General features: G+C 42.5%; 1 protein-coding gene across 1 annotated transcript in view; it reads left to right on the forward strand.

The window, feature by feature from the left end:
• Positions 1-6,439, forward strand: part of GLP1R (glucagon like peptide 1 receptor) — a 42,283-nt gene extending 35,844 nt beyond the window's left edge. The window contains exons 13-14 of the mRNA XM_055390328.2: positions 1,037-1,260; positions 2,479-6,439. Coding sequence (XP_055246303.1) covers positions 1,037-1,204 — 168 coding nt within the window. The 3' untranslated portion in view covers positions 1,205-1,260; positions 2,479-6,439. The remainder of the gene's footprint in view (positions 1-1,036; positions 1,261-2,478) is intronic.
• The last annotated feature ends 12,564 nt before the right edge of the window (positions 6,440-19,003 follow it).

A 19,003-nucleotide genomic window follows, 5' to 3' on the forward strand; every position in this document is an offset into this window, starting at 1 on the left:
CTGGTGGGGAGATTGGCCCCTTATCCACAGCCGCTGGCATCTGGCTGTCTTGGTGACTTGGCCTAAAGGGAAGGGCCCAGACCCCAGACACTCTGGTGTGGGAAGGGTGGGGACTTCAAAGAAGCTCTGGAAAGCAAATGTATGGGAACATCACCCAGAAGAGCAGTCCAGACCCCCCAGGACTAGCTTGGCAGGTTCCAGCTAGGTAACTCCAGGGACCAGAATCACTGGCCACCACAGGGAGCCACAGCATTGCCACAAACCCTCAAGGGATGGGGGCTCCACAGTGTTACTTGGATTTGTCTCTTTCTGCCCCAACAATCTGGCCCCCAAGCATCAGCCCTCCTGAGAGGCTTTTCCTGATGGGGAGGCCAGAGCCCAGCACAACAGGGATCCTGGCTGACTGAGCTCCCCTGGGCTGCACCCCCATGGTCACTGCAGTGTCTCTCTGGATGGCATCAGTTGAGAAGCCCTCACTGGCTGCCCCTTCCTCCCTGCTGTTTCCCATCTCAGCCACACTCCCTCCTTCCCTCCCTCCTCCCCTGTGAGGTGCTGGGGCCTGGAGAGAAGCCCTCAGGGAGTTTAGAAGGGTCTGCTGTAGACACCAGGAAGGCTGGGGGTTGCCGTCCCCCTTCTCAAGCATCCAAGCTGAAACTGGAATGTGCGCTGTAAAGACAGAGTCTCTCTTCTCTCTCCCATCTCCTGTCTCCCTGTGTTTCACCCTCCCTCTCATTCTCTTCCGTTAAATAATACTGTGATGGATTGTAAAAGGTACTTAGCTGAATCACAGAGTTTAGAGATGGAAAAGACCAATTAGGTCATCAAGCTGATCTCTCTCCTGAGGAGCTGCAGAAAATAGGAGACAACAATAAACAATTTTATTGGGATATTAATTTAGGCGCCCGAAGGCCTTGACTTGTGTCTCTTAATATAATGCAGTGGATTTCTTCCCTTCCCCACTAATGTAATAGTGGGGCCATTTTGTTAGCCGTTGGTTTGCATGATGGCTTTCGTTTCCCTCCTTTTCCCATGGAAGGTCCAGCTGGAATTTCGGAAGAGCTGGGAGCGCTGGCGGCTTGAGCACTTGCACATCCAGAGGGACAGCAGCATGAAGCCCCTCAAGTGTCCCACCAGCAGCCTGAGCAGTGGAGCCACGGCGGGCAGCAGCATGTACACAGCCACTTGCCAGGCCTCCTGCAGCTGAGACTCCAGCGCCTGCCCTCCCTGGGGTCCTTGCTGCAGGCCGGGTGGCCAATCCAGGTGGGAGAGACACTCCCAGGGACAGGGGAAGGAAGGGACACACACACACACACACACACACACACACACACACACACACATACATCCTGCTTTCCTTCCCCAAACCCATCAGACAGGTAAATGGGCAGTGCCTCCTGGGACCATGGACACATTTTCTCCTAGGAGAAGCAGCCTCCTAATTTGATCACAGTGGCGAGAGGAGAGGGAAAACGATCGCTGTGAAAATGAGGAGGATTGCTTCTTGTGAAACCACAGGCCCTTGGGGTTCCCCCAGACAGAGCCGCAAATCAACCCCAGACTCAAACTCAAGGTCAACGGCTTATTAGTGAAACTGGGGCTTGCAAGAGGAGGTGGTTCTGAAAGTGGCTCTTCTAACCTCAGCCAAACACAGAGCGGGAGTGACGGGAGCCTCCTCTGCTTGCATCACTTGGGGTCACCACCCTCCCCTGTCTTCTCTCAAAGGGAAGCTGTTTGTGTGTCTGGGTTGCTTATTTCCCTCGTCTTGCCCCCTCATCTCACTGCCCAGTTTCTTTTTGAGGGGCTTTGTTTGGGCCACTGCCAGCAGCTGTTTCTGGAAATGGCTGTAGGTGGTGTTGAGAAAGAATGAGCATTGAGACGGTGCTCGCTTCTCCTCCAGGTATTTGAGTTGTTTTGGTGCCTGCCTCTGCCATGCCCAGAGAATCAGGGCAGGCTTGCCACCGGGGAACCCAGCCCTGGGGTATGAGCTGCCAAGTCTATTTTAAAGACGCTCAAGAATCCTCTGGGGTTCATCTAGGGACACGTTAGGAATGTCCAGACTGTGGGTGTAGATTACCTGCCACTTCCAGGAGCCCAGAGGGCCAAGAGAGACATTGCCTCCACCTCTCCTTGGAAATACTTTATCTGTGACCACACGCTGTCTCTTGAGAATTTGGATACACTCTCTAGCTTTAGGGGACCATGAAGAGACTCTCGTAGGGAAACCAATAGTCCCCATCAGCACCATGGAGGCAGGCTCCCCCTGCCTTTGAAATTCCCCCACTTGGGAGCTTGTATATACTTCATTCACTTTTCTTTATCGCCGTGAATAGTCTGTGTGCACAACGGGCAATTCTGACTTCTCCCATCTAGTGGAAATGAGCGAAATCATGGTTGTAGTGATGTTGTTTGGGAGAGTGCAGTAGTAATTGATTTGACCCACTCACACTTGGAGCTAATTAAGGTTTGCCCTGCCTGCAGCCTCCCCCACAAATAATGAACAGCAGAAAGACTGGACGGGGAAACCTATCAATCCTGCCCCCAGCCATGGTGAGGAAGCCCCAAGCCATGGTGACACACAGCAGCACTGCAGATAGCCAGACAGATGGCTATCCTAGAGAGGCTGGCAAGGAGTTCGTGGCTGCAAAAGAAGTTTCTGGAGCAAGAGAGAGCTCGCTCTTGGGAGTCAGGACCTCCGGGGAGAGCAGAGGGTTCCGACGGATTCCTTTATGAGTCAGTCTCTCTCCCCCTTTTAAGTGGTGGGAACCCTCCCCAAAACCTTACCCCAGACACATTCTCCTGTGCCCCTCAGAGAGGCATGTGATGTGCAAGGAAAATAATAGGATATAAAACACATCAAGCAGAAAATTTCTTATACTTCAGCTTCAGTGAAGTGTTGTCTATGTTAATAGGCAAGTTGAACCTCGGGCTAAAGAAAGGAATTGTGTGGATGGCTGCCTTGACTGAGACAATATGGGCAGGGGGGCATTCCTGCTTCCCCAGAACAAGGGCAGGCTTCCCAAAGGCACCCCTTATTTGCTGTCTCTTCGTGAGCGTGGGCACCAGTGGGTTGATGTGGGAAACAGTGCTGGTGCAAGTGTTTAAGTTTTGGATAAACTGAGGATTTTGAGAATCATTATTACATTACATAGCAACAAAGAAACAGATTGATATAATCTGTGTGAAATAAATTGCTGAGGAGAGGGATTGTAGGGAAGAAGTTGCTTAGTTAGGCACCTGGGAAGCTCAAATCATTTAGTTTAAACTGTAAGTAGAGTTGTCTTCCCAACTGGAACTGGTGATTCCTGATTTCTGAAGGCTCATCAGACCCCCACACCCAAGTCTTTTAACACGTAGGAAGTTTTTCCTTCATGAATACATACAAGATACCGAACTGAAGAAATATTTTCTTTGCTCCAACCCCCGCTCCCCCCGCCCTCCGAAGCTATTAATAGTCATTCAAATGGCACTGCACTCTTTCCAAGCTTTCCTAAGCTAAATATGGCTCCAACAGGTCTGGGAACTATTGAATGCAATGTACTCTGAAATTCCAGCAGCTGTTTACATGCCTGATGCCTAATGCCATACGCCTGGAACTTGCTGAGAACTCTCGGCTGCCTCTGTCCTGGGGTACTATTGCTGACCAGCAGGGTGTAGGCGCTGCTTTTGTTTGAGCTTTGTAGCCACAAGGTCTGATGGCTGTTGTGAACAGCAGCTGACTTCAGCACTCTGGCCAGCTTCCTCAAACTTGTTAGGGGCTTGCATTTTGTCAATTTTTCTTTGCCATTTCAGTCTTTCAAGCAGCTGAATCGCAGCACTGAAACAAAACACTTACATTGCAAAGTTCCTTCCCTTTAAAATGAGTTTCTGGATTGCAGAGATGACTTTGTATGGTCTTAGCGTGCCTCATGCTGTAGACCACATCGTTGGAGCTCTGGGAGAGCTCTGAGCAGAGAAAGACCTTGGTGATCCCCCCTGGCCCGATCTATAGGATTGAGGAATGAGGCTTGCAGAGGTGGCTTGCCCAAGGTCACAACACTAGAGGGTGGTTGAGCTGGGCCAGGACCCAGACAAGCCCTTTTCTCTCAGTCTAGTGAGGCCTCTGGGAAGGATAGGTGAAAACTATAAATAGCTGTTCAAGATACTCTGAGTAAAAGTCAGTGGTGTTATCTGGAATTTCTACTGAAGAGGAAATACAGCAGCAAAGGTAGACTCATCAGATGGTGAAAGTGTCATCTCCTTTGTAATTTATACTGGTGAGAGGAGGGGAAGGATGTGCTTTCCTGTTTTTACACTGGTACTTCATTCATCCTTGTCTTAAACTTAAGAAATGAAATGCATCAGGGCACACATATACATAGAAACAGCACATAAGCCATTTTGGATGGCAATTCCAGCACTCTTTTAATGGATTGGCTTAATTTTTTTTCTGATGCCTCTCTATGTGTTTGAAAAGTTGTATTGATAGTCACACAGAGTGTACTAAAATAACCTAAAAGGTCTTGAACCTCCCCTTTACCTCTTTAGAACCTCTGAATTTGGAGACAGCTAGCAAACGGCAACTGTAGCCTAGCAAAGATGGCACAGCACCACAAAGGGCAAATGGAGTCAACTCCCTTCCATGCTCTGAAGGTCTTGGCCACTCTCATCAGGGTTGGCTGTGTTCTATCCAGCAGCTCACAGTCAGGAGACCTCCCCTCCTCAGTCCCTCCCATTTCTTTCTTCTGCAAGGAAAGAACATTGCGTGTGGGCGTGTGTGTGTGTATGTGTGTGCCTGTGTGTGTGCATGTTTCTTCTGTGCATAGCAGCATAAAGTTAGGAGATGATGACTCCAGAATCATCACACCCGCTGTGCAGGTCATAGGACCGCACACCCGAGGCTGGGAGTCTAAGTGGTAGATGCTTCCTCTCCATGCGCAGACAGGGCTCCCATTATTTGCTAATGCCTGCGACGTGCTCAGGGAAGGCAAAATCTATTCCAAAGGTTTATTTTCCCTCTGTTGAATTGATTCTAATCTACAGTGCTTACCCTGCTTTTGGCTCCTACGAGGCAAACTATAAAAATTCTCAAATAAAATACGGAGGCTTACTCTGCAAAGACACCTGTGTGAATGACGTGCTAAACATTCAGCAGAAACCAAAGTAGGATCAACTCTAAACATTTTTTCCCTCTTTTGTGGCTGGAATGAGTTCCCCTGGGAAAGAAAATCACCCAAGTGAGAAACTTATGCCAACCACATTCCCATGCCCCTACACTGTTACCTGCTGGCCCAGATCAGCTCTCTGGGTCTGCAGAGGGCCGAGACAGGAAGCATTATTAAGCAGTATAATTTCAAACACTTTACTTAGTGCCACAGTGTGTCTGCAGTATCTATAACTACTTCCGCTCTGCCAAGGAGTACAGACTGGCAGGAAGCAGATAAGCATAATTGTTTTCCAATAACTCCCCAAGTCTCTTGGAATATATATGTATCTGAATCTCTCAGAGGAGAGAGTTTTCTCTCTTCTTTGGCCATTTTAGCCTATCTTCCAGGACCTTGTCTAGCAGTGGCTCCATTTTTCCCCGATGCATCCAACTTCCCTCCCTGCACTCCTCCTCCCCGACAGCTGCCTCAGGAATAGGTGACCCTGCTGGCCATACTGTGAATGCTGTTCTTTCAGCTGTGACCAATTTGGGGGTGCAGCTGAGAGTGAGGTGCTGTCAGGGCTGAAAAGGACGCACCTGATTCTACATTTGGATGCGATGAGGAGCAGGGCAGCCACCAGCTTGGATCCTAACTTACATTGGGTGGTGCAACCTTTCTGACGGGGCCTGCCAAACTATCAGTAATTAGCCAGCCTAGACAATGTAGCATGACTAATTATTGCTGTGTCAAAGCAATTCAGGACAAGAAAAACATATCTAAATGAGAATGTTTAGATGTGGTGAGAAAAGAGCTCTCACCACAGTTTGAAACATATAAAAAGTTGAGTTCTTTGCAGGGGAGCCAACGGGGGCATTGCGGGAAGGGCAAAATTCACCCCAGACAGCCAGTGCTTGATCTTGCCAAACAGTTTACACTTTACCTCCAAACCTGCAGTTCTAAGCTACTCCACTAAAATAATCATCCCATCCTCAAAGCAGACAAACTCCAGCATCCCATCGGTTCTGGAGGGATTTGATGCAGACCTTTAAATGCACCAACAGAGAGGTAAGCCAAGCTCTCAGGAGGGACAAAGATAGATTTCTATCTTCAGTGCTCTTGGGGGATGTTTGCTCTTCATGAGTGTTTAAACAAGATCATTTCCAGGTGATTTCTTAACGTATAAATTCCTGCAAAATAGGACCAGCTTCTATAGGTAGCAAATGTGTAGGTCATATAATTCCTTGTACAGATGTGAATGGATGCAGACTCTTTCCTAATTTGCCTTGTAAGCAAAATAAAAGTCTGTCTCTACTGTCTCTCTTGCTCTTCCTTTGCGAAAGGAGGCTTTCTGCAATGTCAATCCAGGTGACTCACAGTGCAGTGGGAAAACACAAAAGATGCCGTTTCCAGCCAAGGAAAAAAAACCTTGCTCAGTACTCACACCGTGATTTTCATCTTCAAAGCACTCACCAAGTACTAATTTATCCATCGCAGCCTTTATGCAGGGACTGCAATGTCATTTAATTAGACAAGTTGGGTGGTCGAGTGGCTTAAACAATGACTGACGGCCAAATGGATGTGTATTTTAATTCCGCTCATTCATTCGATCTCTCCTGTCTAAATGAACTCAGTCCATTAAATCCATTAAAAAAAAAAGTCATAAAAGCATAAGCTTTGTTTGCAAAGCAGCCACAGAATTTGAATGGAACTGCTGTTTAGAAATTCATCTTCAGAAAAAATGAACTTTTCTCCAATTTAAATAATCACTCACTCTCCAGATTTGCAACTCTCTTATAGAAGGGCAGAGGAATTGCAGATTCTCCTAATTCCCCCATCATTTCAGTTACACCTATTTGAAGGTCGGTGTACTTACCTGAAAGTATCTTTAAACATCCGCTTTTTAGACAAGGTGTGGTAATTGTCCCTTTCAAACATAAGAATAATTCTTACCCTGAGAGCAAGTTATACCTACAGCCAACTCCTGATAGCGGCAGGTGGAACATCTGCATTTGTTTCTCTGCACCAATCTTGCTTTTGAGTTAATTCCCTCCCCTATGGATATTCTTACCTTTCTGTGCCCTTCCCCTTCCACTTAACAGGACCAAAATAGAGGTTTTTATCCCCTCCCTACCTTCCAGGAAAACATCCACCCAAACCAATTAATGACCACCACATTTCTAGGTAGCTATTACAAATAATAGAAATCAGGTAGAAGTGCACCTTCTTTCTCTGAGGTTGCACTGTGGCTTAATAAGGGCTTGACCTCAGCCTAAAGAAAGGGGGTTGGGGAGCTGCCCTGCTGTTCCGAGGCCTAGCCACTGGGGAGACAAATGAGATTTCTTGGCTTCCAGACTCATTCATCCTCACACGCAATATAAAGCCATATTCTAGTGACTGCTGCCCCCAGATGGGGAAGACTGTGTTCCACGTAGAGTTTGTGAAGGATCTCACTCACATGCCATGCATATCAGCATTTTCAAGGTTTGAGAACTCCTGTCCCCTTCCCTTATTATCGTCTCAAAACCCTGTGCCATGAACATATGGCAGTTCAGTCTCTTTCAATCTCTGTCTCTGTCTCTTCCTCTGTCCTTCCTTTCTTCCTTTTTCCCTCCTTCCCTACCCACCCTCCCAACACATACACACAAAGAGAAAGACTGGAAACAGTGAGGTTTTCCCCATCAGAAGTAGAGAAATAGTTGGTGGGGCAGAGAGGGAGGGCTGGAAACTAGCAGCACAAGCTGGACTACATGACAAATGCAGCCAGATGGTTGGAGAAGATGGGAACAGAGATCCAATATTGTGTGACTACAAGGAAGGAGTCGAACTGAGTGTCCCCAAGGTGGGAAGGGTAGGTGAGGAAGAGAAGATGAAGAGGCCAGAACATAAGTAGATAAAGAAAAAAGAAAAATAGCAGACTGTTTAACTGTGAAAAAGGGCTGTAGTGAAAGAGGGGAGGAAATTGCAGAGGAGGAAAAAAGAATGAGAATTACAAGTGGCATGCGACAAGGAACTAGGTTAGGAACCCTATCTCCAGTCAGTGTTATTAACTCCATCTTCCATAAATCTGAGCTCTTTCCCTGTAGCGTTCTCTAATCCTAAGTGGTGATAGAATATTTTATTTTGTACAAAAGCTCATTTTAACTAACACAATGATTTTGGAAGGAGAAAAAGACCCGCGGCCCAGAGTGAATCCAACAAGACTTTTATTTTTTTCGCACTGACACTGGGCACCAATGTGAGAATGAATTACTATGGCTCCCCCTCATGTAGGACAAATAGACCTTAGAATTTATTTGTGGTACAACCTCCAACTACAAACAAAATCAATAGCTGAGAATTACAAACACTGGGGAGTCCCATGCTGAGGGATGGATTGCCTTAGAGCTAATGCAGGCTGGTAACACCCAGAGGCGATTAGCAGGCTTTTTTTTTTTTTAACTTTCCAAATCTTTAGGGTGAAAGAGCAAGGACTTGAGGCAGTAAATGATATTTACACAAAACTTTTTTAATGCTGATGACCTAAGGTTGCATTAGAAACACACTTGGCAAGTACACAAACTAAATAGTGACAACAAAAAGGCCACGGTTACTTTACCCTTTAGCTCCAGTCTTTGACAATCTGTAACCATTATGTACATTTCTGGCTGAAACAAAAGCAGTGTTTTACCATATTTTTGCCCTCCAGAACCCTTCTGAACCTTCAAAATTCCTAGGAAATTGAATTTACAGCTTTAATAAACCCCTCTGCTACCCATCGATTAGATGCGACTTGACGATAAAACCACCCTCAACCTCTTTCATCTTTCAAATCCGGGTGTTAAAAGTAGAGACTAGAGAAGCCAAACCAGAGACACACACCAAAGCAAAGACATTTCCCCCTAGTTAAGTTAAATCAATGTCCTTCCAATGGCATCCTTTGGAAAGGTACAGTTAAAAATACAGATGAAGTCTGGGCGCAGTGGCTCATTCCTGTAATCCCAGCACTTTGGGAGGCCGAGGCAGGTGGATCATGAGGTCAAGAGATCGAGACCATCCTGGCCAACATAGTGAAAACCGATCTCTGCTAAAAATACAAAAATTAGCTGGGTGTGGTGGCGTGCACCTGTAGTCCCAGCTACTTGGGAGGCTGAGGCAGGAGAATCACTTGAACCCGGAGGCAGAGGTTGCAGTGAGCTGAGATTGCGCCACTGCACTCCAGCCTGGAGACACAGTGAGACTCCGTCTCAAAAAAAAAAAAAAAAAAATACAGATGAAAAGATTTCTCATGTACACTCATTATATGAAAGAACCATGTTACATTAAGAATTATACTATGTTGAAATATTCTCAGCTGTCAAGAAAAACATCTATAACATCCCAGCTACATAAAGCATTTACAAAAACACCTTCTAGAAATTGGTAAAGATTGTGAAGCCTGCCAAACAAGGCATGGTGGTGCCACAAGTCCAGAAAGAATGCCACCCGTGGGGTCTGAGAATCAGCTGTAACGGCAGTGCTCTCACTCACTCTCCTAGCCTTGAACATCTGCTTCTCAAATACAGACCTTCCTTCTGGCAGGAAGGGGCCCTTACCTCTCAGGCTCCATGACTGTGTTAGTCTTGCTGTCACTTGTTACATGAGAAGTGCAATAGCTCTTGAGACATTCTGTATCCATGGTGCATATCTCCTGGGAGCATGCCAAGCCACCCAAATCCCAGTAATACCCCCAAGTTAGAATCATCTCCATAATGAAGTGTGGGGCTCATGCACCCTCTGCATTGGCCACCCACATGAAGAACAGCTTTCTTCAGCCGCACTAAAAATGATGCATAGATGTAGATTTCCAAAGGCTATAGCAGCAAGATCACAGAAACCTTACATGAACTTCAGAATCTGACTTCTCTCTCTTCCTTGGGGCTGGATCCTCCAAAGCGATCAGATTCTAACATGAATTTCCAAAATGATCATGTTTCTTCAGGAAATGTCTCTTCCAGGGCCCCTACTCACCCTGCATTGCCCAGCCTTTTATTAGGCCATGAGGATTCTGGGAAAAATGCAAATTGTCTAGGAAATGCTCCTCTTTGCAGAAATAGTTTTTTGAAAATTATATATGGGACAGAACCTGATAATAATCTATAAGAAGAGCCAGAATAGCCAAAGACATTTTTTTTTATTGATGAGGATCTAGAACAAGGCGATTGTTTCATACCAACCCGGTGCCATTTCACAATATGTTTGGCACCGCCAAACTCAGTCTAAATCTCAGAGGAAAAGTCATTAGAAGAAAAATGATTAAAACAAGCTCTGCAAAACAAAGCTATTTCTGTCCCTAGAGATGGTCCACTGTAAAAGAACTGCCATGTATATAAAGAATACTCTGCCTGTCAACACATATGCTTTTCTCTAAGAGTTATTAAAATAAGATCAATATTATTAGTGAAGCAATCAATGAAGTATTTACCGAGAGAGAAAGGCAGTAAAGGACATGGAGATATGGGGGTAGGGTGCTATTTTAGGCTGGATGGTCAGGGAAGGCCTCTCTGATGAAGTGTCATCTGAGAGACCCCAGTGGAGTAAGGGAGCAAGACCTAGGATCATCTAGGGGAGTGAGTTCCCAGAAAAGGCAACAGTGAAAACCCTAAAGCAGAAAGAAGCATATTTAGTTTGTTAGATCAGTAAACTATGGTTCACCACCTGATTTTATCAATAAAGTTTTATTGGCACATTCATTTACTTATATATTGTCTATGGATGCTTTTGCTCTACAATGGCAAAGTTGAGTAATTGCAACAGAGACAGTTTGGTCAACAAAGCCTATTTACCAACTGGCCCTTTACAGAAAGCCTGCCAAACCAAGGAGGTGAATGTAACCTGGAAAGAGAGGCAGGGGCCAGATCACTTTGGGCCTGGTAGGATAAAACCACCTAAACAACCACCTACCTACTGAACAACATCCCCAAGAGATTAAGAGTGCAGATATTATTTACAAATTGAGGTCCAAAGGTTTCTTTTCACTGCCTCATTCTAAGGTACCCGTCTGACCTCTGCTTTATTTCTGGTCTCAGCCTTTTTTTCCATGTGACACGGATGTACACATCTGAGAGGGTTCCAGGGACATATCCACAATAAGCCCAAACAAATGAGATTTAAGAAAATTGTAAAATGAATGTTCACAAATAATAATTATATGCTACAAGTTATTATGATACAAATGTGATATTTTAAACTGTATCATAAGACACAATGAAACTACTGCTATAGACTATGTTTTCTAGCATTTTTTTTATTCAAGTAGAATTCCCTAGAAATGAAATGTATTCAAAGACCTTGCTATGCAAAGTGTGGTCCAAAGACCAGTGGCATCAGCATCACCTACGAGGTGGTTAGAAATGCAGAATCTCAGGCCTTGACCCAGACCTATTTAATCAGAATCCACATTTTCACGAGATCACCAGGGGATTTGGTGATTAAAGTGTGAGATCCGGCTTTAATAGGGATTGGCTTCTAATTACTCTTTTCTAAGAGATGGAAATATAGAATTTTAAATTTCAAAGAGGTTAGCCTGGTTTGTACTATTCATGCTAGTGACAACTGAATACAACCGAAATGTTTAATAATAGGGGATTGGCTAAATAAAGGCTGGCACATTTATCCATACAGAAATATTATGCAGCTGTCAAAATCAATACTGTAGGACAATAACATGAGAATATATTCAGAGTTAATCACTAAGTGAAAAAAATCAATTGTAGATAGGACTAAGACTAAAACAAATGTAGAGATAGGACTAAAGAACAGAATATAAATGTTATAAACCTTAACAATAGGGTATAACTAATAAAATGAGGGAAGGAAGAGAGGAGGCATAAAAGGTAGTGGTGGTATGTTGATTTCATTATCTATCAGGTCAAAATATATCATTTAAGGCTGATAACTCAAGTAGTAGGTTGTAATTATATTTAAAGATACAAAGTCAATCAATTAGTCAATAAATCAGTAGAGCTGGGGGTTGGAAGATGGAGAAAAGTAGGAAGAAGGTGGAAATATAAATTTATTACACTTATTTTTTACAGATGTTAATAAACATTGCCTAAAAATATCAATTTTTAAGTAATCAATATAAAGTTAAAAATATAAACTTGAAACAGAAATGTAAACTTTCTAGATTATTGAAAGAAACACACATACACAGAAACAAAACAAGCAAACACAAAAAACCCAGAGACCATATGGTAAAAGAAGCTACCTAAACAGAATAATATAAAATGTGATGAGATAAGCAAGACTTTCATAAACATAAATAAGTTAAACTCACCTATTAAAAGAAAATATTCTCACAATAGATTATAAAAGAAAACCCAACTAGTCTTTATATACGAGCAGCATACCTAATAAAAATAATTCAAGCTGAAAACAAAACTATGGGCAGAGGCACATGAGGCAAATGCAAACAAAAAGTAAGCAGGGCTTCCAGCCTTAATATCAGATAAGAATAAATTCAGGGCAAAATGCAATAAAGAAAACAAAGAGGGCTTTGCATAATGATAAAGGGAGCAATCTATAATGAAGACCTTAAAAATATGCTTTTTATACATTTCAAAATCTAAAGTGCTAAAAAATACTACAATCTCATGAAAATCACTGATAAAAACCATAAATAAAACTATTAACAAACAGAATCTATCAGCACATCAAAAAATAGTACATCACAATCAAGGGTGGTTTATTCCAGGAATAAAAGGATGGTTCAATATATAAATCTGCAATATTAATTGATTATATTAATTGATCAAAAAGAAAAACCATAAGATTAATTTCCACTACATTGAAAGGAGATTTTGTGAAATTCTACATCCATTCTTAATTTAAGAAAAACTTTTAAATAACGTAAGTACAGATGAGTAATTTCTTTTTTGTTTGTTTTTTTTTTTTTTGAGACAGAGTCTTGTTCTGTCGCTCAGGCTGGAGTGTAGTGGCACGATCTCGGCTCGCTGCAACCTCCACCTCCCAGGTTCAAGTGATTCCCATGCCTCAGCCTCCCAATAGCTGGGATTACAGGCACCCACCACCACACCTGGCTAATTTTTGTATTTTTAGTAGAGATGGGGTTTCTCCATGTTGGCCAGGCTGGTCTCAAACTACTAGCCTTCAGTGATCTGCCTGCCTTGGCCTCCCAAAGTGCTGAGATTACAGGCGTGAGCCATTGCATCTGGCCCAGATGAGTAATTTCTTAAGATATCTGTTTTTCTGTCTATCTATTCACTACCCCAAAGCCAGGATCATGCTTAGTGGGAAATACTGGCACATGCTTATTAAAGTCAAGAGCAAAACAAAGATATCATTGATTACTATTCTGATTTAATATTTTTCTGGGTGCTTTAGCCAATGTAATGGACAAAGAGAAAAAAATAAGAGGCATAAAAATTGGGAAAAGAGGCTGGGCACAGTGGCTCATACCTGTAATCCCAGCACTTTGGGATGCCAAGAGGGGAGGATCACTTGAGGCCACGAGTTCAAAACTAGCCTGGCCAACAAGGCAAAGCCCCGTCTTTACTAAAAATACAAAAAATTAGCCAGGCATGGCGGCGCACACTTGTAGTCCCAGCTACTCGGGAGGCTGAGGTGAGAGAGTTGCTTGAACCCAGGAGGCAGAGGTTGCAGTGAGCCAAGATTGCTCCACTGCACTCCAGCCTGGGTGACAAGATTAAGACCCTGTCTCAAAAAACAAAACAAACAAAACAAAACAAAACCCCACAGGTAAAATAAGAACTAAATTTTACATTATTTGAAAAGGAAATAATTACCTATGTGGCAAATCCAGGCAAATCAACTGAAAAATCATTATAATTAGTAAGAGAATTTGGTAAAGGACTGGTACAAAATTAATACACCAAAATCAATAGTTTTCATACACACATACACAACAACAAGTTGGAGGAAATAATAGAAGAAAAGATCTACTGAACTTAATAGCAAAAGATAAAATAACCAGGAATAACAGGGAATAGTAAGATCAATATAAAGCAAATTTGAAAATGCAACTGAGGGACAGTAAAAGAGGCTTAAACAAATGGTAGCATACCGTATTATTGGACAGTAAAACAATAACTTATAGGTGCTTCTTCTCCTTAAGTTATCTGTAAATTTAATGTGAAACTAATAAAAATATCAAGAGAAATTTTGGGGACCTGGTCAAGTTAATTCTAAAGAACTTAGGGAGAAAATAAACATGTTAAGTATAAGTTTTAAAAAAGAAAGCAAAAATAAGAGTAATAAAGAGGGGTCTAGCCCATTCAGATTTTCAAACACACTAAAGAGCTACAATAATAAAAAGTCAAAAAGCTGTCAGATCAAAAGAACAGACCAGAAAGCCCAAAATAGATACAAATACACAAGAAATGTGGTATATGATACAGAAGGGTTTTAAATTAGCAGGAAAGAGATGGGTTATTTAATAAATAAACCTGAGGGAACTAGATACCTGAACAAATAGATGCCTGAATAAATAAAGCTGGATCCCTATCTGTAACACCACTCCAAACTAAATACTATAGATAAAAAACTTAAATATAGAAAATGAAAGCAGTGGGTAAACATGGAAATTTTTTTGCCGTATGACAAAAACCCAGGTCATAAAATACATAAATTTGACAACAAAAAATTTCCACACAGAAACAAAAATGGCAACAAGTTTGAACAAATTGAGCAAAAATATTTGAAATGCATAATTCAAAGAGCCAATTTTCTTCATTTATGAAGAGTTCCTAAATGAAATTTTAAAATTCCCAAGAACTCAACAGAAATCACACAAAAGCTAAAACAGTTCACAGATAAATACAAATGGCTCATAAATTTATAGAAAGATGTTCGCCCATAATAAGAAATTTAAATTAAAACTATGAGGTGTCATTTCACTTCTCAGATATTGGCAAGGTACAGAAAGTTGGGAAAACACCCTGTGTTGGTGAGGATATGAGGAAATTGGCATTTTCATACATTGCTGGTAGGAATGTAAATAAGAATCACTTCTACGCAGGGCAACATCTATCAACATTTTCAGTCAAATATCCTTTTGCCAGCAAATCTAATTCTAAGACATTATCCCAGAGAAGTATTCCCATATGTTGAAATGACATATGTGCAAGGATATTTGTTGTACATTGTTTGCAACAACAAAAGATTAGAAACTACCTAAATATACATTAATGGAGACTTGTTGAGTTATAATCTATCCATACAATGGTACACTCTGTAGCTGTGAAAAAGGAGGAAGCAGCTCTATTTGTGCTGATGTAATTATTAAGAAATATTGTTTGCTCAAAAAGCAAGAGGCACTCAATATTCCTTTCTGGAATTGCCTCTCATCAATTCCTTTTATTTGTTCCTTAACATCCAAGTCTTCAGAATGCATCCAAGCTTGTTATTCTCCTTCATGATTATCACCTTTCTCCCAGGTGGTTTTCTCTGACCAAAATGCTACTTTTTGCCCCCACCTTCTTTTTTGGGGGAGTACCTAGTCCTCCTTTAAACTCAGCACAGTGTCACTGCCTCCAGGAAGCCTTTCCTGACCTGTGATTTAAGATCCTCTTTTGATGCTGTCCTCGTTCAGACGACATACTCAGTGTGGCTTACCACACTGCACTGTAACTGTCTGGTTATTGGCTACCTCCCCCATTTGCTGTGAGCTCCTTGAGAAAAGGAACCTTGTCTGCCTTATGTCTGTATGAGCTACGCCCAGCACCAGGACTGGCAAAGTTTAGATGCTCTGTAAATGGATAGATGGATGGATGAACGAATGACATAGATAATCTACTCCCCACCATAGCGTGGATGATCTTTTAGAAATGAAAATTGGGGGCCGGCTGCAGTGGCTTATGCCTGTAATCCCAACACTTTGAGAAGCCGAGGTGGGCAGATCACCTGAAGCCAGGAGTTTGAGACCAGGCAGGCCAGCATATAGTGAAACCCCATCTCTACTAAAAATACAAAAATTAGCTGGGTGTTGTGGCACATGCCTGTAGTCCCAGCTACTTGGGAAGCTGAGGCAGGAGAATTGCTTGAACCTGGGAGGCAGATTGTGCTACTGCACTCCAGCCTGGGTGACAGAGTGAGACTCTCTCAAAAAAAAAAAAAAAAAAAAAAAGTAAATTGGATCATATCACTCCCTTACATAAAAACTTCAAATGCACATAAATAAAACTCAAACTCCTAAGAGAGAAAAAGAAAGCAAGGGAAAGAATAGCGTGTTTAGAATGGTGTCATTTGCAGGCTTGAGAAAGAACAAACATGGCAGGGTGGAGGGAGATGTTCTCACTATACACCCCATGTGCCTCTTGGCTTCTAAAATATACGCATAGAAGTACAACAATATTTTATTCCTTCCTGTATTTCCAAAATGTTCTAAAATGAGCATGTACTTCTTGTTGTAATCATTTAGAGAAAACCTCAAAAATAAAGGACTTAATTTCCACGTAGTCTTTGGAGTTAGTTCCTCATTGTTTTAAAGCTATGTTTCTTCTTCTCTCGCTTTGGTGTTCCAAATGAACAGTTTGAAAAATAGCAAGCCTCATTGCTCCCTTTAAAAATGCACACCAATTTTCTTTGCTTGGATCTAATCATCACTAAATTTTCTTCCTATTTTAACATTTATTGTTTACGTCAGCGGCTCTTAATCTTTATTGTGCCAGAGATCACACCTGGGAGGCTGTTAAAATGCAGATTCTCAGGATTCTACCCTCAGACATTCTGAGTCAGTGGGGGCCCTGGAATCTGCATTTTAACATTACTACAGGAGATTCCTATGCAGGTGGGTGGTCTATAGACCATACTTTTCAAAACGTTCATCCATGACTTGTTAAGGAAAGAGTATTTTTCACATAGAAGTGAAAATCCTATATAGTATAGAATTTAGGACTGCAAGTGATCTCTCCCTTGAACACACACACACACCCCTTACACCTTTATAAACATTCACATTATGTCCTGTACTTTACAATACAGTTTGTGTGCACTCATCTTGTCTTCTCTCAGATTTTTGAGAATGGGATCCAAGTCTTTATGTAGCCTAGTGCTCCAAAGTTGTGAAATAAAAGTATGTGTGATAGAAACCAAAGCATATGGTTCAAAAGTTACTTTCTTTGGCTTAGGAAGTTGGTTTTCTCTGCCAACTATGTAAATTCTTAGTCATTCCACCTCCCCTTCCCGCAAAGCTTAGCTATGTGCAAGCAACTGTAACACTGCCTGCTAAGTCTAGAGAGGGGCTGCTGTTTTATTTTAAAATACATATATAAATCACTTCTGGTAGCTTTCTATGCCTTTCCCAGGACCTCTGATGGGCCCTTTCCTCTGTGAATTTTAAACTGAAAAAAACAACTGAAAAAGCAGCACAAGCGGTTGAGATAAACATCCCAGAGGGTTTTCCACATTACGTAAATTTTCAAGTGTGATGTGAAGGGACCCGTGAGGTATAGTGGCAGCTCTATGCCACCGCCTGGCGGCAACATGCTTCATGACATCCCAACCCCACCCCTGCATCCCCGGGCTCTTAGGGACGCTCATCCTATGCAGGAGCTCATATGTGTGTGTCCCCAGTAGCGCCAAATCCAGGGCATCTACAAATATTTGCTGGTATGAGTGGCAGGAACTAAAAACACACAGCTCGAATTTTGATGTCTTCTGCCCAACTGAGGGTCACTGGTTCTTTCAATTGTGTAACTTTCTAAGATTTTGCAGCACAGAGCTTTTTGATTGACGCACAGATCAGTCAAAAGGCAAATGTGAAAGACAGCCTATACTCAAAGCATAACTCTAATAGCACAAAATACACATGCCTAAGTCATCACTGGCAAAGCTCCAAAGCTTTTGAGAAAGATCATTATACCCATCCACAGGGCCACTCACCCCCACCCAAACCTGAAACATTTAGAATAGGTCAGGGCTAGCATGAAAGTGATTGAGTCCCAGAGGTATAGCTCAATGACTTGGCCTAAAGAGCAGAGAGAAAAGAGAACGGAGTAAAGGTCTACCAGTGTGAAGGATGCTCACATAGGCCTCCAGGGACTCCACATCCACTGAGATTAGGAGACAAAATAACCCCAGATGGCGGGGATGGGGGTGGCAAAAGTTCTTTCAGTAAACATAAAGAACTTCCTAGGAAGTACCTGGAATCTTCTTTAGGGGTTCACTAGAAACAAATTGTCTTTAGTTGGGAATAAATGATGGCCCTGCCCAAGGTTGGGGGTGGGGAACACACTTGATGGTATTTTGGGGTCCCTTCCAACTTTAGATGTAGAGTCTTGTTTAACAGTCCCTATCAATAGGCAAGGTGGGATAATGTGAATAAAAGCAAAAACCAAGTTACTTGTTATACTTGGACAGAAACGACTTCACTCGTGTATAAAGCTATCACAGTGACTGCATCTACCTCTGGGATTTCAAGTTCCCTGATGACAGAAGAATCCTTTAATGGAAGCTGCATGCTGGGTTAATGGTCAGGCTGTGAGTGGAAATTCTGAGATCAGTAGGCCTAAATTCGGAAAATCAAGGCTGCACCTAAAACCTAATGGTCTGATCAAAGCACCAAATACTTATTGTTCTTTCTTCTTCTCCCTGCCAGGCCATTAATTGATTCACACCCTATTTTTCCTAGAAGTTAACGCCATCATTACATGCACCTTTGGTAAGAGGTTAGAAGTGACAAATTGTTCACAGAAAATCTCATGCAAGATGGGTTTGAGGCAATCTAGACTCCACCTCAAAAACAGCTGCATTTCAAAAATCACTACTGAGGTCCACCCATAGGTCAAGTCTCATGCGTGCTTAAATCTTTACCCCACTGGGATTACGAATTGGATCAAACCTAATTCAGAGTTACAGGCATTTTGTTTTAGGGGAAAGTCTGA

Source organism: Gorilla gorilla, chromosome 5 (genome assembly GCF_029281585.2).
Source record: "Gorilla gorilla gorilla isolate KB3781 chromosome 5, NHGRI_mGorGor1-v2.1_pri, whole genome shotgun sequence".
NCBI lineage: Eukaryota > Metazoa > Chordata > Mammalia > Primates > Hominidae > Gorilla > Gorilla gorilla.